The 24,466-nt window shown below is 36.8% G+C and overlaps 1 protein-coding gene across 5 annotated transcripts in view; it reads left to right on the top strand.

The window, feature by feature from the left end:
- Window positions 1-24,466, top strand: part of LOC127431796 (5'-AMP-activated protein kinase subunit gamma-2) — a 91,388-nt gene that overhangs the window by 4,653 nt on the left and 62,269 nt on the right. For all 5 annotated transcript variants that reach the window (XR_007895654.1, XR_007895655.1, XR_007895656.1 and 2 more), the window contains exons 2-3: window positions 6,694-6,765; window positions 16,572-16,845. Coding sequence is in view for 2 of the 5 variants with exons in the window: in XM_051682345.1 (XP_051538305.1) it covers window positions 6,694-6,765; window positions 16,572-16,845 (346 nt within the window). In the remaining 3 variants the exon portion in view is untranslated. The remainder of the gene's footprint in view (window positions 1-6,693; window positions 6,766-16,571; window positions 16,846-24,466) is intronic.

Here is a 24,466-nt window from a genome sequence, read left to right on the forward strand (position 1 = left end):
ATTGCTTATTAAAGTTTAGTTTAGTTACCCATATCTTTTTTATAGTCGGGAGTGTATGGGTGTCTGATTGTTCCACAAGCAAAAGACCAAGGGCTGACAACGGCAGTGCTATTTGCAACTTATCAGACATTTCCGATATATCACGAATCCGTCTGTGGTGAGCGAGATTTGTGTGAAAAAGGTAAGCAAGCACTGCTTTGTTTATGTTTTGTATCCCAGCAGTCACTAGCTCTTCCGGTTTCCCGTTTTGAGTAACGAATACAGACTACTGCCACCTGCTGGTACAGAAAGTTATTTCCTCTCATGCAGGCGCAGAACGGACGTGCTAGCTGGCCGTCGGTTGTCGTCTTTGCAGTGTGTTCAAGAGCAACTTTTTGACCCAGACGCAGGCGATGTGAGCCGACCCCACAGTCAGCTTTAGTTGGTGCTAGTTCTTTGACATCGGTTTGGTGTGTCACAGACTTAAGGGCTCATAATGCAGAACTTTAATACAGTAATCAGTCATTCCCTCCTGTGGTCGTTCCAACCTTGGGATGACATCCCTGTCCACTGTGTCTTCTGAGGTCAGAGACAAGTTCTTTGTAGGCACGTGATATTTTGCTCTGTCTACCCAAAGGAATATTTTTGAACACTTCTCCTATGTGTCATGATCTTATTATGTGAGTGCTTGCTCACATGTTGTTGGAATATGTTTTATAAAGTTCTTCTAATACAAATAGTTGAATTTATCAAGGTAAACTATACTACTTAAAGGTAGGACAGCTATAAGTAAGCCATTTGTAAGTTGATTTCTCTTAAACGTGTAAACACTGTGTAGGGCCAGCAGAAACAAATTTGGACAGTTATATGTGTCTGTGCATCTTATAAAGTGAGTTTTCCATCATTAATACACAATTATGATTAAGTTGCATGTTGTAAACTTGCATCTACTTGAGTTTATGGTAATTACGTTTGAGTGAGTGAGCGTGTTTAGCGTGCACTCGTTTTATGCACGTTTGGTTACACGTAAGTTGTTAGAACAGACGATTGCATTGATAATAGTGTTTGCACATTATTATTTCATTTGCTAATTGTCTTATGTGTTAGATATCTGGTGTTAATTACCAGACTCGATGTGTACTGATGATGTTTAATGTTAAATGGCTTAGTCAGATGTCAGAATGGCAATTGAGATTGTCAATACACTGATTGCAGTAATATATTTGCTTACTGATAGTGTTATTCATTCTTGTATTGGCACTTGAAGTCTGTATTGTTGTTCTTTCATTTGAATTGCATTGTAACTATTATTTAATCTTTATTTTGTACAGACCACACATTTCTATGTCATTGTTCATCCTACCTGTACTTCATCTGTACATCTAAGCCATCTAGAAGTGATTAAAATCACTAAAAGGAAGAACTGTTGTTGACTGAATTATTGGGCTCTGACTGGCCTTCCGGGGTGAGTGCTTCCAACCTAACAGTCCTCAAAGAGTCACACCCAAATTTTCATTGTTATTCCTTACAGTTATTTTGCAATATATGTAGGAAATCATGACCACTCACATTAAAATGGAGACTCCAGTCATATCAGTAACCTTATAAAAGCTGTTTTATTCTATATGGAGAGGGTCCGCACATGGTGGCTGCCATGTTAGATTCACATGACCAGCCGAATACTACTCACTTAATCTCAGTAAACATCCTGTTATTTGACACATTCACTTATTGATTAAAGTAATCATGGCTGACTGTGAATCCTAAATTTCTACAATGGCATCTGAAACTGAAAACTATTGATTTTAAATTATGCTGCATCCAAGCCACTAGGTGTCATTGTAGGTCCAAGATGACAATAAGAAAAAAGTTACTGAGTGCATCTTTAATAAGCACATTAGCCCATATAGCAAACTGCTTTTACAGAGGTGAGAAGTGAAGCCATCAAAAACATCTGGTGTTCCGCCAAAATACCAAAATAAAAGCTCCATTTAACTAGATGCGTGAAATTTAAAAAATGCAACAGAGATATATTACTTCTGTATAGTAAAATATGATATTCACTGAACTAGTAGTTGTAGTAGTAATGATAATAATAATAATATATAAATAATAATTACCAAGCAATATCTTGAGCAAAATTCACTTCATCACTGCTTTCATAAATACTGTTATTTTGTGCAATATTGTATTCGACAATAATAATAATAATAAAATAAAAAAAATAAAAAGGTTTTGGATTGTGTTGTGAGGATCAGTATAGATGCTCTCTGTTTAATAAAAAAAAATGCAATGATATGTTGAAAAGTAAATCTTTCATGAACAAATTAATTCATGAATTTTATTAGACAGTGTTTTTAATGATAAAATGTAATTAAACTTTAAAACCCAGAATATGGGAAGAAACAAAACGGAAAAAAACGGAATATGGGAAAAAATAAAACACACTTCATAGGGCCCTAACTGTGGCACTTTGGAGAATTGCTCGGTTTGTTTGACCTGTCCGACACAGCAACATTGGCTCAACCAATGGTGTGAGATTGGGGTGGGAGATGTGGGACTGCCTGTTTGTCCAAACGATGGAAAATGAGGACAAGGCGGAGTGTTTGGGAAGTCATTATTTTTCTTTGATGCCACTAGGGGTGCACAAAATACAAGTGGTAGCTTTAAGAAATGCTTACAGAATAGGTCAGCATCACAAGAGCTCATATATTGTCACCTATTCACATTTGCTCTTAATGATTTTTTTGGATATGACTTCGAGCTGAGGCCTTTTATGCAGTGTAAATCACATTCAAAATGTTCTGTGAACCCACACCAGGCTGAGGCTTCTGTGCAGTCATTACATGTTCTGCATTTTTCTTTGTTTTTCCATACACAAACAGATAGTGTTACAAGACAGCCTTGTTACCTTCCTGGATTTAAGTTTTTTTTTTTTAGGTATAAACACACACATCCTCAGACCTGCCCCACTGACCTCTGTAACTGAGAGGAGGTGCTATATTGTCAGTGAGTTATGTCTGTTCTTGCTCCTTGGAGTAACCCTGTGTTAATCAAATTTCCAAGTGCTTGCAGTAGCAGTTCCACTGGCTCATCTCAATACAAGACCACTACAGCCATAGCTCTTCCATGACTTGACTATGAGGGGGGTGTTATTTATTTGATCACTGACCAGTGCTCATTTGCAGAGGTAATATTTTGTCCTGATCTTTACCCTGGAAATCTAGGTTTGTAATCGGGTCTTGGACTCCAAGGATATGGAGGTGGGGTACCCTGAGCTCCCGTCTAGGGGACAGATGGCTTTTCTACTTTGGCTGTGGTCCTTCTATCCAAGATAAGGAAGCAGACTGGCTCGGATCTATGTGTAGCAAGGAAATTGTGTTTTATTGTTGATCAGTCTCTTTCCATTGGAAGATAAGGTAAACTGGATGAGTCGCTATTTTATGGTGCTGAAAACAACATGTGGCAATAGACATCACATCCAGCCAACTTTATCAAACCATGCTTTTAAATAATTTAATAGTACAAAATGATGCTATTTACACTGTCTTATGTTTTTGTCCAAAAAAATTAGCTGAATCATTTCTTTATAAACTAATTTCAGGGATGTTATTGTAAATTCTAAGCAATGAGTTTGATTTTCTAGAGATTCCACTTACATTTTCATCAGCTGGGAGTGAAACTGCTTTGAAAGTTAACCCTGTTACCATGGATATGACTGACCTGTTGTGAGACAAGACAAGATTTGCATGTTGAGAAGCAACATGAGTCAGGCGTAATGGACGGTTATAATGATGGAGACAGGGCAAGGACGTTAACAGTGTGATCAGGTTTTTGGGTTACCCAGATGAATTTACAAAATTAAATAACAAATTAGTGAAATAGTGGAAACTGATGACTTTATTAAGAAATACGTACATATGAGGACCAATTTGCATTATCTGATTTGGTCTGAACAAGGTGTCATCAAAGTCTTTAACTATCTTTAATAGTCTAGCTATTTCCAGTAATGAAAGTGCAGCTCCTATCTACTTGAATGGGGGAACACCAAAATCTCAAAAACGGTTGGTTAAAATTTGACAACACTGTAATCATAAGTTGTCCTTCTTTACCTCAGATTATGCAGAAAAATATATATATATATTCCAGGCGTGTATAGCTAATGTGCATTAGCTTGAGTTGATTGACAGGCGATGTCTGTATCTAAAAGGTGATTGGCGCTTTTACCTGAAAGGCGGGACTTCCTTTCCACATCCGTTGACCGTTGGGCGCTCCAATTTCTCCTATTCATTTTAACAGAAGTGGCCTGTCTCTGATAAATAGTCTCTGGTGTCACTGACTGCCTGTGGTAGCAAAAAATTATTTTGACTTTCGCAAACCATGGTTACAGTGAGGCCCTTACAGTGGAAGTGAATGGGGCCAGTCCATAAACATCAAAATACAGTACATGCTGTTTCACAAGTAAAGCTTTAATACATAAACATTATACGTGTTAACATTATTTCCGTGTGATAAAATCACCTTCTAATCATATTTGTGTAAAGCTGAATCCAAAATTACAACTTTGTTGTCATGATGATATAACACCGGAAAAACTAGCAACCTTGTAAATCCAATTAACATCGGTAAAGTTTTGATTCTATCATGATAAAATCATATTAACCCATATAATGTCTTGAGGCTATACTTTTGTAACAGTGGGTATTTTAACATTTATGGACTGGCCCCATTAATTTCGATTGAAAGTGCCTTATTGTTATTGTGATATTTGCAAAGCTAATGCAGAAGTGCAGATTTTTTTTTCCTAATTGTTTGAAAACGTCATGACACATTTATTTATTTATTTTTTTTATAAAATTTTGTTATTTTACGTGTTGAGTGTGTTTTGCTTGAGCATATTTCAGGTGTATTGAAATGGGCTTATAAGTGGTCAGCCAATTTGTTGGCTAGGCCTGTTGATTTGCAGATATTTGTGATTTTTAAATTACTGTCCATTAGCCACACTTCTCTCTAGATATCGCACATAGAAAAACCCATATCGGTTTACCTCTAATGACTATGTAGTATCTATTGCTGTAAGTAAACAAACTGTATACGAAATGTATACGTAACAACAGTAGCTATAGGCCACATCCACACTTCGTTTTTGCTTTAAACTCTGTTTTCAGTTTCCTAACGTCATCGTTTTCCAAAGTATGCAATAATAGAGAGCTTTTTCGAAAGTCTTTGTTTTTTGTGGTGGAAAACGGCCTTCTAGTGTGGATGGCAGGCGTAAACGTAACAAAATCAGTGCATTTTCAAATAAAAATATATAAGTGTGGACGTGGTCACATAATGTGTATTGTTTTCTGTATATGTATGTGTAAGTACAGTATTCTATGTATAGTGGGAAAAAGGTCATGCTAACAAAGGGATTTTCGGCTGCATAGTACAGATCATGCTAATACATCACAAGTGTAATGTTTAGCATATACGGAGTGGCTGCTAAACAATTGTGTCTTCTGTGTTGGTACAACAGAGGCTTGTGTAATAAGGAAATGTTTGAAACACAAATGCACTTCAGTAACTCTGTGGTTTGTGTAAGTGGACCTCAGCTGTTATTTTATTTTTTATTTTTTATCTTAAATGTCACTTGCTGTGCCACGTTTACATGTTCTGAGCTTTTTAATTTAGGTTTCTGCCAGAGTGAGTTTATACTTGCTGGTGTGCATGAGTTTCTTAACTCTATGTTAGCATACAGCAGCAAAATGGATGAAGAATTAAAGAACAACCTATATATAAGTTTAATGTTACTGTTTGTTTGATACTGTTTTAGGATAACTGGTTGTAGTGATGCTGACCTCTGAATAATGTTCCTAAACTGACCAAAAGTAACACCATTTATCTTATTTGTACCCTTGGTCATATTTTTTAGTAAAGGTCAGAGTAAAACTGGTTTTAATAGCTAGCAGGGTGAAATGACTTTTCTCATAGAACAAAAGCTTATTGATCCCATTGGAGTTTCTAGAAAATCATTGTACAGTCTATTCACCTGACACTGGCAGTCCATTGTAGGGGCTGAGTGATACCTGATGTAATCTGTGCATTACAGGTTACAGATGCATTTACACAGACCTTTGCTAAATTCCAGGGTGGTCACATGAGATCATGTTTCCATAAAAACCGGTTGAAATGACAGAGGCTGTGTAGATGTTTTCTGATAGTGATGATGTGTGCTCTGTTTTGGCTAAATTGATGGTTGATTGGTAGAGTCTCTAAATATTTGAGGAGAACAGTGGAGACATTGTGGAGTTGATGTGAGTTGAACAAGGCTCTTCCTCTAAATTGTGCCTGTATTGGTGGGTGGGCATTTCAGCCTTTTTGCAGGTTGTAATAGACACCCACTGTGTGTCCATCTGTTAAATCTGATGTGCTTCTGTTAAACTGCCTTTGTTGTTTATTCTCTTTCTTTTCAGCCTTTTATTTGTGCAATTACTTTACCGTGCCCTAAGGCTTTAACATTAGTCCATTAAAATAAGATATGTAAGAATAGTGAATTGTTCATTGTGTCATTTACAGCTACACAATTCTGGATTCTTTACAGTGCAAATGTACTAGTTTTCTAATATTTAATTTCTGAAATGTTTTAATTTTTCATGTGAATGAGAGGTGCCACAGCCTTGAAAGTGATTTATGATGAGCAATGTCGTCATATTGTTTGTTTGTGCTCCACAGGACTTGAGCTCCTTTGCAATGCCGTTCCTGGAAGGAGATGCTGAACACTCGAACAAGGACTGCATACGCAAGGTAACACAACCCATACACTCACAAGGTTGAGCCAACAAGAAACTAAATTATGTTGCATTTTGAAAACAATCACTGATATCAAAAACATGTTAAAGTGTGTTTTTAGTGAGTGTGGCATTTCTGTATTGTGTGTATTTTTGATCTCATTCATTTAGTGAAATTAAATCCAAAATTGCTCCACATTAAAAGGCAGCCAATGGTACACATCCTAATGATGTGTACTTTCAGCAAATGTATCCCACATTTCATTTGTTTGTTTGAATTGCGCAATGTCCATAGTCATTATGATGACATCAAAAACAGCTCTGTGATACGTGTGTGGTCTGGTACATAATTACAATGCTTACAAGGCTGCACTGTATTATTCCTCAGATATTCTGGTAAGGGTTTATTCTAAATAATTCAGCCTGAACTACTTAATGTACAGACTCCATTCCAATTTTGTTCCGCTGATAATTTTAGTCCTAGGTGCGCTTTCTATTTTTGTTTTTTAACTTTATACTTTTTTAAAGAAATTTAAGTTAGAAAATCTCCCATTGAATTACACTGACAGAATGTTCAGTGTACAAAATAACTGACAGCAATGACATCATTATGATATTTGTATTCTGTAGTACAACTGGTCTTTTTTAAATGCATTTGCACACTAAATTCTGTCATTGGTCTTGTCTTCCTTTATCCTTTTATAAGAGCATTTAGACTGTATTGACTATGCTTTGATTCTTATGCGAAGCTGACAGAAAACGTGTTGTGTGATGAGTGTCATGACAATGGCACAGTCTGAGGCAACATCCGCAAGGTGAAGAATGTGCACATGCCACGGACAAGAAGCTTCTTCGTGTCTTCACAAAGGTGGTTGAAGAGCTTGGTCTTGAGTGGTCCCCTCCAGAAGAGCCAGGAAAGTCTCACCTGGATGAATGGTTTTTGCAAACCGGTCATCATTAACAGACCGTGGTCCGGAGGAGCGCACCGTTCTGAAGTCCATGCGGAGCTCACAAAGATCTAGTGTGCACCCTACTCTTTGCGCTCTCAGGTCAGAGGTTCTGCTGTCATCACTAAAGTGGACCATGCCGAGGAAAAAGGCTACTCAAAGCATCTCCTGGTGGAACAGGCGGTCGCCATTTCCTCTTCACATATCATACACCCCACACATTATGCTCAACTGCTTCCTTATGGTGAGCAACACACAATCTCCTATAGTGAGCGAATCAATAAGCCTGCTATCAATAAGCTCGCTGCACAAGTGCATGGCGAGCCCTCACGGGTGTGTCAGACTGGGTGTTGAAACCAATCGAGCGTGGTTATACGATTCAGTTTGTATGCTGGCCACCTTGCTTCATCGGCGTTTTGCAGTCTGTGGTCCGACAACAGGATGCGGCGGTGTTGAACACAGAGGTTCATAGTCTCTTCGCAAAAAGCGCGATAGAGACTGTCCCAGACTGTGACACAAACAGCAGGGTTTACAGCCACTATTTTCTTGTTCTGAAGAAAGATGAAGGCACTCACAAACTCCCCATTTAAGCCACTGGAATCTATTGAGCTGTGGGTGCTTTCCTTAAAAACCGCACTTCTATTGGCTTTGGCCTCATTTAAACAGTTGGGTGACATGTTGGTGCTGTCAACTGACAGCTCATGCCTGGAGTTTGGTCCTGATCTGTCAAAAGCCACCATTAAACCTAGAAAAGGCTACAAGCCTAAGGTTTTATCAGTGTCCTTGAGGGCTCAGGTGGTTTTGTTTGCAAGCCTTCACTCCCCCACCATTTAATGCGGATGAAGTGCAATCTATGCATATGTTATGCCCGGTGAAGGCATTGCATACATATGTCGAGCGCACCTGTCAGTTTAGGCTGTCAGATCAGCTCTTTATTTGTTATGGAGGACGCACAAAAATAATGTCCGTCCCCAAACAAAAGCTCTCTCACTGGATCGTTGATGTGATCACCCTCGCTTTTGAATCACAGGACATGAACTGCCCTATTGGTGTCAAAGCACATTCAACCAGAAGCATGGCCTCCTCATGGGCGTGAACAAATGGTACAAATGGTGTGTTACACATGTAACCTCGGTTCCCTGAAATGAAGGGAATGAGACATTGCTGGCCGCACTACTATTTTAGAGTTTCATAATACGAGTGACTCACTCATGTCCCTCATTCAGAAAATTCTGAAGAAATGGTGACCGAGCGCCCGCTTATATAGGACAACTGCGCATCTAAAGGGGCAGGGCTCAGACACCATTGCCAATCACAGGATTGGTGTGGTTGAATAAGGGTTTCAACAAGGTCATGTAGAAGGACACTCCCCATAGTGCTTACAGCAATGTCTCGTTCCCTTCATCTCAGGGAACCGAGGTTACATGTGTAACCGGAGACGTTTTCATTGTCCAAACATCATCGTTTTCCTAAATATGAGGTAATAGAGTGTTTTCTAAATGCTCTGTTTTCAGTGGAGGAAAACAGCGTTCTAGTGTCGGTGAGAGGATTAAACATAGGGATTTTTTTTATTAGTATTGACGTGGCCTTCGTTTGATAACGCATTGATTTTGCTGTTAAAGGGATAGTTCACCCAAAAATGAAAATTCTCTCATCATTTATTCACCCTCATGCCATCCCAGATGTATATGACTTTCTTTCTTCAGCAGAACACAAACATTTTTAGAAGAATATTTCAGCTGTGTTGGTCCTCACAATGCAAGTGAATAGGTATAACAAATTTGAAGCTCTAAAAAGCACATAAAGTAATAAAGTAAAAGTAATAAGACTCCAGTGCTTAAATCTATATATTCAGAAGCAATATGATAGGTGTGGATGAGAAACAGATCAATATTTATCTTTTTTTTCTTCCTATAAATTCTCCTCCCTGCCCAGTAGGTGGCGATATTTTGGTAAATAGCCAAAAACAAAAGAAGAAGAATGTGAAAGTGGAGATTTATAATAAAAAAGGACTTAAATATTAATCTATTTCTCACAAACTCTTATCATATCACTGCTGAAGATATGGATTTAACCACTGGAGTCATATGGATCACTTTTATTCTGCCTTTATATGCTTTTGGAGCTTAAAAATTTTGTTACCCATTAAACTTGCATTGTGAGTACCTACACAGCTGAGATATTCTTCTAAAAATCTTTGTTTGCATTCAGCAGTAGAAAGAAAGTCATACACATGGCATGAGGGTGAGTAAATGATGAGAGAATTTTCATTTTTGGGTGAACTATCCCTTTAACACCAGATATCAAAACCAGAAATGCAGTTTCCACCACCAAAGATGGAGACTTTTGAAAACGCTCTTTATTACTGCATACTTTGGAAGATGATATTAGCAAACTGAAAATTGAATTTTCAGATGAAAAGGGATCAGTGTGGACATGGCCTGAGAGAGACATTGAAACCGATCCCGCAGATTCAGGCCACATCTACATTAACATGTTTTTCTTTGAAAATGCATTGATTTTGCCATGTTTACATCTTTCATACGCACTGTAATGGCGTTTTCCACCGTCAAAACAGAGACGCACTCCAGTACGCGTGTTTTGGAAAATGATGACGTTAGGAAACTGCAAAGATGGATTTTTCAAACTAAAACAGATTAGTGGCCTTAGTCTCTCTTGAGCATTTGGTGCAGTTTCAATTGTGACGCCAATCATGATATCTTGATGCATCACAATGTATTGAATTGTGCCATATGCATCGCAATGTATATCGTATAGTGAGGCAGATGCCAGTACCCAGCCATAGAAATGTGAATATCCACTTAAAACAAGGAAAATGCTGTTAGACTCCATTTGTGTCTGCTGTCTCTTAGCCATTAGTTTAAAAGCTGCCACACCCTTGGCATCCTCAATCTGTGCCATCACTCTGATGGGACATGATGAGTCTGCTCTAAAAACCTGATTCGTAATTATGTTTTTCCTGTCCTGCTTTATAGTATCGTGGCTTGTTTTGCGTGTACAGAACTCTCATTTGGATCACAATTAAATGATAAACTGTACCCAGCAGTGTACTTACAGCTGTCACTGGACGCTTGCTGTGAATACAATTATGGAATTGTTAAACAAGCACTGTGTAATTGTACTTGCTTACGTTTACAGTGGCCCTGAAAATGATTTGGACACTCATGTCACTTAAAATGTATTGTCATTACATTAGATTGCAAAATATCAAACCAATGGCATTTATTTGAAAGAAGATGGCAATGACACCTTTAAAGAAAAACATTTCACAGAAGAAGTTTATTTCATTTCAAATTAGAATAAAAAGAGTAGACATACTTTCTGGTTGTCAAACTTAGTAGAACATGTTTATAGCTAATATGATGAACTACTAGTACACCTGTTAAAAGTAATTACAAAAATGACTCCGAAAAGCTTGTTTGTTTGCAGATACTAATTAGTTTGATATGTTTTTATCTACTGCAATGACATAAATACATTTTTAAGTGTGGCTTAAGTGTCCAAATACTTTTTGGGAATTCTGGGAAATCATCATATTTGATGATCAATCAATCAGCCATAGAGACCCATAGAGGCAAGACTAAAAAGGAGATAAATCACCTGATATGTCTCAGGGTTGTATTTTGAGCCCTCCTCCTTTCAGTTGTTGAAGGAGAGATGGAGTCACAGAATGTGAAAAGCTCTTTTGATACTTTTGGAGGTTGTGCATATGTAATGGTTTTGGAGAATACATTTTAAGGTCAGATGCCCTTCTTTCTACTCCACCACTTTTGCCAGTGACCTTTTCTTATGAGTATGTTGTTAACACATATCTTTACACTGATAATATTTTTCCACGCTGAACAGATATAATGTTTGATTAACCCTCAGCAAGGTCAATGTAAAATCACCGGTGCAGACGATCATTTGTGTGTAAATGAAATGCTTTAGTGTTGTTCAAACTTTTGCCACAGGAATGGCATTTTGGATTGAGCCAAAATAAGGGTAGTGTGACTCAAAACTGCTGCGTCAGCGTGTTTCTCTTATCTCGTGATCAAACGTTCAGGACCACGAAAACTCAATGCCAGTACAGACTTTTTCCATCAGCTCTTAAATGCAGAAACAGTTGTGTTTCTTTTTTTGTTTTGTTTAAAGGAATGTTCTGAGTTCAATACAAGTAATGTCTATGGACATCATCGATGGCATGCTGTCAGTTACAACAGAAAATAATTCCGACTCATCCTTCTGTTTGTAAAAAACAAGAAAAAATGTTGTTTACAGTAAAGCATTTACAATGGAAGTCTATGGGGAAAGAGACTGCACTGGAATAAGTATTAAAATACAAATTGTTTCAAAAGTATAGTCAATGTTTATTGAGACTTAAACATTATACAGTATGTGGGAACATAAGACTAGTGAGATAAAATTGCTTACTTAACCTGTCTGTACAAAATGATGTCCAATTTTTCAACTCCTGTCATGACCGTGTAAAGCCAGTAAACACAGCAACATTTGCATCATTGTTTCCAAGAGTTCCAATACCCTAGAATTGGCCACATTATGCCGACTTACTGACATTTCCCGGACATTTTTGCATCGGCTTTATTGTGTTTACCTTGCCTTTTGGTGCGACCGGAAGCGTGTTGCATCAGCAGTGTGAGAGACCTGTGTTTGGGTCCCGCAATGAAACCAAGAAGTAAGCAAGTTTGCATAATAAGTAACGTGTGTGATTTGGAGGTTTTCCGGAATTTTTTATTTTATTTTATTTTATTTTATTTTTTGCATTTTCCCCTCCAACATTAAATTTTACTGCTCTGATGGCAAGGTTTAGGTTTGGGATTTGGGTTGTGGGGAACAGTTTATAAAATGTGCATTCCTCTTCACTGTATTACAGCCTGTACAGTTAAAAACAGCTCACTTTTCAACTTGCTTTTGGCGCCCCTCTGTGGACATTTCACTCGGAAACTGAAGCTCACATGTTACCATACGCCTAACAACACTTACTGCTTTGGCCACTGGGGACAGTGTTTTGAATTTTGGTAAGCACAGAACAATTTTAACTAAATACATTTTTACTGTGAAATCAATCTGGCCTAGGAAAGTATTCATATTGCTATAAAGACGATTTTGTCAACATTATAGATAAATTACTTTTTTTTTCTTTTTCATTTTTCATGATCTGTAGTATCTCGCTTTTAACTTTGCTGACATCAGTTACAAGTCCCACTTTATTGTATTCAGAGAGAGAGAGAGAGAGAGAGAGAGAGAGAGAGAGATTGTGAGAAAGAGAGGTTGTTATTATGGTTTGTGTTTAGGTATACAGCGAGGTATTTATGCTTCTGTGTGAGCCTCTCTGATTTAACAAAAGCCTCTTGACAAAACAAGGCCACCTGTTCGTTTGGCTGTCTAAACAGTTTTCAATGGCTTTGTCTGTCTATCTGCTGTGTGAAAGTCCCATGTGAATGAACAGTGCAAACATCAAGGACTGTCCAGAGCACAGAGTCAGAACATATCTGAATGTTATGACGTCTCTTCATTCAATATCTTAATGACTGTCCTTCAAACATGCCGTCAGTAGTCAGCCCAGAGTCACATCATAATGACTTACAACAGGAAATAAGCTTAGTTTGTAAGGGAATTACACATTGACATTGTTACGACTGCTCTTGAATGTAAAAAAAAAACAATAAGTGAAAATTTTCTGTGGTTGTTCTGTGATGTTAAATAAAAACTTTGATGTAAAATGGACAGCATCAGTGGCATGCTGTCGATTACAACAGAAAATAATTCCGGCTCATCCTTCAGTTTGTAAAAAAAAAAAAAAAAAAAAAAAAGTTTGGGTTTACAGTAAAGCATTTACAATGGAAGTCTATGCGGCAAGGGATTGCACTGGAATGAGCTTACAGTTTTGAAGGTATAGCCAATGTTTATAGAGAATCCTTGTAATCGACAACATGCCACTGATACTGTCCATTTTACACTCAATATTCCTGTTAAAAGCTTTTATTCATAGTAATTTGCATGCATACAAAAATCATGTGTAAGTGTGATTGTCTTCTAAATAGGGTTTATTCCATACCCCTAAAGCCCCATTCACACAGAGATCCCGGCATTAATCCTGAGAAAAGTCTTTCCGGGAACTGTTCTAGGACTGCAATATTTGTTCATTCACACTGCAAGAGCTTCCCCGTAATTTGTGCTTGCATTCACACACATCCCGGGGACAATAGTATAAAGACCAAAGTGACATCACGATGTGATGTCTAATGTACAGCGTCTTGAGTTTAATGATAACCGTGTCTTTTCCCTGGAGAAGCCCGCACTTTCATCCTCTTGTAAACAAATAAATTGCATATGGTAAAACTAAACTGACGGTTAATTTAATTATCTACACGGATGGCAAGTAGACAGTTTTATTGATTATATTCTACCATTTAGGCCTACTTTTACAAATAGCTCATAAGATCATTTTTGTTTTGTTTGATGTTAACTATTTTTGTGTTATTGGCTGCTGTCTACCAACTGAAATGCCTCCCAAGGACAATAAAAATTGAAAGTGAAAGTGCTTACTCAAAAAATAAAAAGAATTAAATAAAAAATACAATTCACGGTATTAAGGTCGGTGTTTCTATTAATATTAAATAATAGTAAAATTATATATAAAAAAAAAAACGGAATAATTTTCAATGATCCTGCGCTGCAACAGTTTAGCTGTGCATTCAATTAAATAATCGCGTTTGTAATTTAGTTTGATTCTAAACAGGCTAAAAATAAAGAAAACTAACTACACCGACAATAATTTAATATTTTAATATTTAACACAGATCTAGTAATCTGCGCAAATTGGCAAAAACAAACGATCAAACTATTATTTCACAAACATAATGTAAAAAGCATGACTTAATGAAGACTCATGCACTGATATAAACTCCACTTACAATGTGTGCTTTAAAGAAGGATTGTGCTTTGTTTTTTTCTGCAGTGCATTTCACGTAATGCTGCCAATCAGTAACGATATGCCGATAAATAACTCTCATTTGAGGGGGCCTGGGTAGCTCAGTGAGTATTGACACTGACTACCATCCCTGGAGTTGCGAGTTCGAATCCAGAGCATGCTGAGTGACTCCAACCAGATCTCCTAAGTAACCAAATTGGCCCGGTTGCTAGGGAGGGTAGAGTCACATGGGGTAAACTCCTCGTGGTCGCTATAATGTGTGGTTCTCGCTCTTGGTTGGGCGCATGGTGAGTTGTGCATGGATGCCACGGAGAATAGCGTGGGCCTCCACATGCACTACGTCTCCACGGTAACGCGCTCAACAGGCCACGTGATAAGATCTGCGGACTGATGATCTCAGACACGGAGGCTGAGATTCTTCCTCTGCCACCCAGATTGAAGCAAGTCACTATGCCACCATGAGGACTTAGAGCGCATTGGGAATTGGGCATTCCAAATTGGGGAGAAAAACCTCTCATTTGTGTGTTCCTCATCTCTAGATTATTAATTTAGAACAACATCAATAAAATAAAAACATGGATAAATGAGCATTGTTGAAAGCAGCTTTGTAGAAACTAATGGAGCCATGCTGATTAGACTGTCTGACTGATGGCCTAATTCTTAATGGTTGTTTCGGCTGATGAAACTCACCTGTGATTGGCTGGATAGTCAAAAGTAACAAAACGCAAAGAATACTGTATACAAATCCACCATTTGAACTCGATATGGTTTTAGCTTGAAAAGGTGCGGGGGACCGAATCACCTTTTTAAGAGTGCTACGCCTGCTACGCCCTTGACTTTTTTCACCATCTAGCTATAAAAAAGTAAAGTGAAATGTTACAATGTGCCCCGCCTACGGGCATGTTGTAACAGGTGCGGGGCACATTGTAACATACAGTGTATAATCCCCCATCAACAACTGTATCAGATCTAATTAAAATAAATAGAACATAAACTAAAATATTATGTCAATAGAAGTAATTTTTTATCTTTGTCATGTATAATATAGCAGTAATTTTGACTCTTGATAATGAATAGCCTACACAAAGCCACAGCTCTCCTCTACTTCAGGTTTGGAGTGTTTCCTGCATGAGACAGCACTGGGTTACCATAATTATTATTTTTAAATACCTTAAGTGTTTCTGCATCGCAGACTTCAACTGCACCATATATGAGGGGAAAATTAGGTTCCGATATTTGGTGTTTTGCACTCTGAATGAAAAATTACGTCAGGTTGGTGAAGCTGTACATTTAGCGAGATGTTAATTTCTTTACTTGTATATTAAAATAAAAATAAAATACAAATCAGAAAACCGGCACCGGCTTGCGTTCACACGGAAGGCTCCCCGGCATTGATCCCGCCGATATCCCGGGATCAGAGCCCAGTGTGAATGAGGTTTAAGTATTAAACTTTGACTCCACACTGATTGTGCTACAGACATGAATGATACCTTAAATCGTTTGGCTTGTTGAGGAGAGATGTGCCCGTACTTTTCAAAGTGGCTTACTATATTTGCCCGCCAGACAGTAAAACAAGCAAAAAATCCCATAGATTTACATTAAAGGACAGACTTGAGCCATATTTAGGGACCAGAATATCATCACAACTGGGGGTGGGCCCTTTTGACTTGGGCAAGCAAACAACCACTTAGCAACGGCCCAGAACTGCCTAGCAACCACAAAGCAATGCACTAGCAGTTGCCACCTAACATATTACATTGCAAAAATGTCAGTTAACCTAAAAAAATTTGCCTCATGTGGTAACATGTAAAAGAACTGGTTTCATGAAAGACAGAAATTGTATTTTACATGACTAAATCATCCTGACTACATTAGGTTACACCAACATACTGTAATTTTTATTATTTGTTTTCTCTCCAGGGAGAGCTTAACTGCCGCTCAGCCAGCCCAACCAAACATTTCTTCAGCCGTGGTCCATTTAGTCGGCCCTCTAGCCCCATGTCCGCTCCGGCCCGTTCCAGAAACAGCCCTGGATCTCCCAAATCCATCTTCCCCTACCCTTCCAATCACGACTCCTCGCCAAAGAGTTCACGCCGCCGCAGTTTCACTGGAATCTTCCGCTCGTCCTCCAAAGACTCCACAAATCCCTCGACCTCTCCTGTCAGCATCAAACTCTTCTCTCGTGCTAAAAAAGGTAAGAGCATGTGTACCATCTATTTACACCTTTAAACCCATGAAATTAACCCTCTGTAAAACTCAACAATGAAAGAGGCCATATCATAAAACTTTCCCTTGCTCTTGTGTAATATGTTAGATGTATAATGTAATACTCTAACTTTCAGAAATGAAAACTCATCCTTGTCCAAATAAATAATTTATGCAAAAGCATCTCATTATCAGCCAAACATAAGGAATTTACAAAGATGTCTTAAAGGTACAGATATGGAAACTTGTTTAATTCTAAGGACCGTAGAGATGGTGCAATATGGTCATGTAAAACTAAAATATTGACTATTTTTGATGCAAGAAACCTTGACTAACTTTATAAGTAAACTGCAAGGAGAAAATGTAGGATATTACCCCTTTACATGTTAATAATTAAAAAGTGCATATGCATACATAGCTTTTATTAGGTGGAAACATGTTTTTGTTCTGTCTAAAATATGTTTTATGACAAAGTGTGGCTGGCGTAGGGTAGTTGAGTTGGAAATGTTGATCTGAGCTGGTTTAATCCTCAAGAGAATAAAAATAACATTCAGTTTTATTTGATGATGCCCTTTATTTAACTTTAACATCCAGCCAGACTAAAACATGATATTTTGTGGATAAATTACATCTAGCAAATACTGTATCCAGATAAAAGCACCCATATACACTTAAAATGCATTGTAAAAAAACTCAAGTATCAAAATGTTTATTAGCATTGTGAGATGACATGCTCTGAATACCATTATCATATCAGAGCAAAGTGAGTCAGTGTCTGTAATATACACAGCATTTAGTGAAACCTTTGACAGATTGTTTGGGTCCAGCTCTGCCTGTGGTGCATAATGATTCGGATAATTGATTCTTAATGCACAAGACCCTGATAATGAATACAACTGTCACACATGCTGTCCACGTGAGTCTGATTCAATGATCAGAACCAAGAGGAGGGATAGTAGTCCATAAAGAATGTTTTCTAGAGGAGTCCCAGGCTGTGTGCCAGTGGTGTGAGTTTTGGGGTGTGACTACCTGTTTGGCTAAACAATGAGAGATGGTTGTGGTGCAAAATGCGCTTACAGCAGCTTTAAAATGGCATCACGAGCAAAAGATGTTGATTCATTCTGAATCTAATCAAGAAAGCAAGTAATTATTTTCCTGCAACTGTTCATTAAACCGTACAGGGAGGTATCATTTTAAATTACTTTATTTTAAAAACTCACATAGTCCCTACTTACTGTAGATTTTGTCTTTGTTTATTCTCTCTGACAAAGAAAAAATTAATCAGCCGAAACCTCATCCACGCCCACACAGTAAAAGTGTAATCAGTAATTATAAAATTAAGGCCTGTCTTGTAAAGAGACTAAGAGTATTACTGGAATGGAGTGACCTGTATTTAGATAAAGAGTGAGCTGAGTATGGCTGGTTTTAGAGATTTGGAGGAGGAAGACTAGTCTTCTGGCCTTCTCTTTGCAGTACCATTGTACAGTGATGAAAGTAGGTCGGAGGTCATGGCTCTGTGCCGTCAGTGACGTGATAATGGTTGTGCCAGACTAATACGACAGCATATTACCGTTCCATTTACAATTCAACAACGCTCTCTTGCTAAAGCCAGACTGCATACCAACAACACAATAAGTATTTGCATCAGTTTAAGTTTGTAGTGTATATATAATTTCATATAATGCGTGAAATAAAAAATTATAAATTGAAATAGAAGCATTTTTACAGTTGGTCTTAGACTTTTCGATCCCACTCTATCTATCTATCTATCTATCTATCTGTCTATTTATCTATCTATCTATCTATAGGATTTATGTTTATATATTCACATTTTATAAACATATATTTAGAGATACATTTATACAGTATATTCAGGATTTACAACTATTTATTCAGGATTTATAACTATATACACAGATTTACGAGTAGATATTCAGGCTTACAATTATAGATTCAGATTTAGAATTTATATATTTAGATGTATAACTATACATTCAGGATTTATAACTATATATTTAGATTTATAAATATATATTTAGATTTACAATTATATATTTTGATTTATAAATATGCATTCAGGATTTATCACTATAGATTTATAAATATATATTAGATTTAGAACTGTATATTTAAATTTATAACTATACATTCAGGAAATATCATTATATATTCGGATTTATAAATATTTATTGCGATTTACAATTATATATGCAGATTTATAACTATATATTCAGATTTACAATTATATATTTGGATTAATAATGATATACTCAGGATGTATAACTATATTCAGATTTATAAATATATTTACAACTATTTATTCAGATTGAAAACGATATATTCAGATTTATAACTATACATTTAGGATCTATCACTACATATTAGGATTTATAAATATATACTTAAATTTACAAATATGTATTCAGATTTATAACTATACATTCAGGATTTATCACTATAAATTAGGATTTATAAATATGTTTCTGTTATATGTAATATTTTACAATGATACATTCTGATTTATAACTATATATTCAGATTTTTAAATATTTATTCAGATTTACATACATATTCTGATTTATAACTATTTATTATAAATTACTACAGCCCCAACGAAGTTATTATATATGCCCTTTTTTTTATCACTGTTTAAATATATATAAAAAAGTAAGTAATCCCTGGCTGCAAAAATTTCAAATTTGAATGTAGTGAAAATATGTGTTTTTTTGAATGTGTGGGCGAGTGTGAATATGTGAACCACAGCTTCAATGTGCACAGTGGGGATTATTCTTCTTTATTAACATATACACTTACATAACAGCACTACAATGCTGCTCCACTAAGCCATTAGTTGCTCTAGCTGGCAGACTTTCTCTGTCAACTGAAAACAACAATATTGATTTATTATTAAATACTGAGGTGGAGCTGGATGACTGGATGAGTCTGTCTGGTAATAAGACAGAGCTGGCCGGATTAGAAACCAATCCAGGGAGACATTTAAAACATTAGAGGCATTTGAGTGAAAAGGAAGATTTGTTTTATTTTTTTTTATTTATTTTTTTTACTCTATTATATCCATCCATATTGTTAGTGATTTATATGCAAAGTGTGCATTTGCACATACACACACAGACACACACATACTTTCTTTGCTGGATGTGCATCCAGATATGGGTCACCGTTGCCATCTGATTGCACTCACTTGACTGGAATTTTGTTTTGATGGATCCATTTTAGCATTGATTAAATCCTGGGTATTTATCTACAGTATCTCAGGGACATTTTTTTTTTTTTTTTTTTTTAAAGCTGTCTGTGTTTTGAGACGCAGGAGGCAGAGGTGTGGATTCTTGCTGCTGGTTTTTTTTTCTTCTGTTGTTTGGTTTGGATGGATGTGTTTGCTACATTGAGTGACACTCAACTTGATGAACACTAACAGAAAAGTAGCTTCTGTCCAAGCAGTGTTTGTCGTTCTGGAAATTACACCTGTCTGGAACTCAGCCTATTATATTCTAGCAGAGTAGTGACAACTTTCAACCTATCAGAACGCAGAAAGCCCATAATTAGATAATGGATGCTTTCATACAAATGACATTAACAGAAATTAATCCTCAACTCTCAGACATGCTCAGAACCCCTTGGCAGGAAATGTGGGGATGAGGACAGCCCTCTATCTCTGATATGGCGACGATTTAGTTTTTACTTGAAGAAAACAGTGTCCATGGTGGACTGATGCTGTGTCATCCTCAAAACACTGCTTGTAAGTGCCACAGTCTGATTGTTTGGTTGCACCGCCATCTACTGGCCAGAATATAAATGTTGTGCTCTTGATTTGTCCAGTCATGATCCACAATTAGGCTTTTGTTGAAAAATGTCCTGCCATGCTTTCTGGGAACAAGGGAGTGATTTGCAAAATGTTTAAATCCTATTTGCAAAACTATGGGGTGAAAGTTCAATAATATGTATCTGTTATAGTTATAGTATATTGAGTTGTACTGTTATTTACTAAGTTGCTATAGAAATACATCAGGAAATACATTTTTTAAGACATCTGGCTCCAAGCAGCACAAAAGTGGTTAGTGGATTAATATGTTATTTTCCATATGGCCACTAGGTGGTGACAAAGTAAACACAATTATTGACAGCTTCAGTAAGGTCCTTTATGTTCCTAGTAAATTTACATGAATTATTAAATAACTGGAAGTTATACAGATATTGTTTATATATATATATATATATATATATATATATATATATATATATATATATATATATATATATATAAAATAACAAAAGAGCCAGAAGATAGCATGCAAACACACGAAAAGTTTGAAATGGTGAGGTCCTAGACTCATAGGGTGAAACCTGGTTAGCATCATAACAGTGATGTTCTTGAATGTCTCAGTTACCATTCACTTTTACTGAATGGAAAAAAAAGTCCCTTCTGGCTCACATCTACTTTTGTTATCCACTAAAGTAAAACAGTATTCAGTATAAAAGTATGGAGCAATATGAGGGTGAGTAAATATATATATATATATATATATATATATATATATATATATATATATATATATATATATATATATATATATTATTTTGGGTGAACGATTCCTTTAATTGGATATCAGAACTGCTGTCTTCCCTGATCGCACCTCACCATTTCACCATTAAAGAACTAGTTCACCCAAAAAATAAAATTTTCTAATCATTTACTGACCCTCATGCCATCCCAGATGTGTATGACTTTCTTTCTTCTGCGGAACATAAACAAAGATTTTTAGAAGAATATTTCTCCTCTGTAGGTCCATACAATGCAAGTGAATGGGAACCAAAACTCTGTAGTAAAAGGTAAAAATGGACTTAAATATTGATCTGTTACTCACCCACACCTACCAAAAGATGTGAATTTAACTTCTGGAGTCTTATTGATTACTTTTATGCTGCATTTAAGTGCTTTTTGGAGCTTTACAATTTTGGTACCCATTCATTTGCATTGTGAGGACCAACAGAGCAGAACAGATATTCTTCTAAAAATCTTTGTGTTCAGCAGAAGAAAGAAAGTCATATACATCTGGGTTGCATGAGGGTGATTAAATGATGATAATTGAGATAATTTTCCTTTTGGGTGAACTATCCCTTTAAATCTAAGCTACTAACTCTGTAACTTACCCCAGCTCAGCATTCAAGTACAGACAGCCATCCGTTCCCAGGGGAATGTGTAAGACGTGTGTGTATGTGTGTGAAATAAAGAGAAAGACAATGAGAGCAAAAGAGAGATAGCGAGCATTCAAGCATATGAGAGGAGGATAAAACAGAGTCAGTGGGCTCTTTTCTACTTGACACATCCTCACTCACTTTGGCCCAGGAGCAATGAACCCCTGGTGCTCTTATTCACAATGGCCTCCCAGTGCCAGTTACCAGGCAACGGCTAAATAAGCAGTGTCCAGGTTCAGGCAGTGAGAGAAGCAGCTGACAGGTGATTGGGATGAACCACAGTGTGGCGTCTAGATTTGCACCGGCAGCCTTATCTCAGCAGTATGACTGTCACAAACTTCTCTGTATTCATCTGTGTGACATGACTCCTCTATGGTGACCAAATAAGGCCTGTTTCCTCTTTTGCCTCTATCTATAGGTAAAAAGTGGAAGTGCATGACATAATTTGACTTCATAGGCTTTTGTAGTTAGTTTTTTTAAATAGGTGATCTGAATATTAATAGTTTACTTTTCAATATTCAATCATGTACTAATGCAAAATAGCCTGCCAAGACTGGCCACTTAATCCACATGTCCTCCAAACATCCTTTTACACTTACAAAAAAGTACCATGATATTACCATGGTTTCTTGGACATGATACCAAGGTAATACCATGTTTGTTTTAGACATGATATTACAGATTTTGGACACTACCATGATGATAATACTATACCATGGTATCCTTTACAGTACCTTGGAGTACCATGGAAATACCATGGTAAATGAATGTGGTTATCATACAGTAACATAGCCATGTAACATCCTTTAAAACATACAAAAAGTACTATAGTAATACCATGTGTTTTTGGACATTATATTATGGTAATACCATGTTTTTGACATTGTACCATGGTAATACAATGTTTTTGTTTTTTTTTCCTTTGGTTGACATTATACCATGGTAATACAATATTGTTGTTTTTTGGACATTATAAAATGGTAATACCATGTTTGTTTGTTTGTTTTTGTTTTTTTGGACATGGTGTAATAGTAATACCATGTTTTTTTGGACATGGTGTCATGATAATGTTTTTTGGACACCATGGTATCATCATAAAAAGTACCTTAGAGTACCGTGGAAATACCATGGAATATGGACATGATTACCATACACTAACATGGCCTCAGCCTTTACACTTACAAAAAAAGTACAGTATCATTGTATTACTAATACCATTAGGACATTGTGCTATCTGACCATTTCTGTATTTTCTTTGAAATATTGATTTCTCCTGCCACTGAAGTTAGATCTGTCTCTGTCAAAAAGAGGTACATAAATGTGTACACTAGTGTGCAATTTATTATGGTTATATTTTTGAAACCGAGTATATCCACAGACTGTGTTGATGATCATCTCGATAACTTTAACTGAAAAGTTAAAAATGCTAATGATGGCATTGCTCCTGTATAGGTTCGGACGATCACTGGCAGGAATAAAGCACCTTGGAGAAACACAACAGCAGTGAAAAACATAAAAAGAAAATTCAGGAAAGCAGAACGAATGTGGCAGAAAACACAACTTGAAGTCCATATAAAGACAGCCTTCATGCTTTCAATTTGGAATTAGGCAAAGCTAGGCAGACCTTCTTCTCAAACATTATTAACAGCAATATAAACAACACCCACACTCTTTTTGCTACTGTAGAGAGACTAACAAACCCCCCAACACAGGTTGCCTGTGAAATGCTCTCTGACAGAAAATGCAATGAGTTTGCATATTTTTTCATGAAGAAGATCAATGACATTAGATTGGCGATCAGCTCGTCCTCATGTTGCACTGAGGTCAGACAGCACCCACCACAAAAACTTCAGAAACTAGTCACTATGTCCGATTTTGAGGAAATTGATGGCAAAACATTGGAAGAAATAGTACATAGTGCAAACTCATTGCATGTTCTTTTTATGTTTTTCACTGCTGTTGTGTTTCTCCAAGGTGCTTTATTCCTGCCAGTGATCGTCCGAACCTTTCAGGCACATTTCCAAAGTCCCTGAAAACTGCAGTTGTCAAGCCCCTTCTTAAAAAGAACAATCTTGATAACTCAATATTGAGCAACTACAGACCAATTTCAAATCTTCCTTTCATAGGCAAAATCATTGAAAAGGTTGTTTTCAATCAGCTGAACAAATTCTTAATCTCAAATGGCTACTTGGACAATTTACAGTGTGGTTTCTGACCGCATCACAGCACAGAGATGGCACTCATAAAGATCCTAAATGATATTCGGCTAAATAATGATTCAGGCAAAATATCAGTGCTGGTATTATTAGAGCTCAGTGCTGCTTTTGACACTGCTGACCACAACATTCACCTAGACAGATTGGAAAACTGGGTAGGGCTCTCTGGGACAGTCCTCA

This window comes from Myxocyprinus asiaticus, chromosome 41 (genome assembly GCF_019703515.2).
Source record: "Myxocyprinus asiaticus isolate MX2 ecotype Aquarium Trade chromosome 41, UBuf_Myxa_2, whole genome shotgun sequence".
Classification (NCBI taxonomy): Eukaryota; Metazoa; Chordata; class Actinopteri; order Cypriniformes; family Catostomidae; genus Myxocyprinus; species Myxocyprinus asiaticus.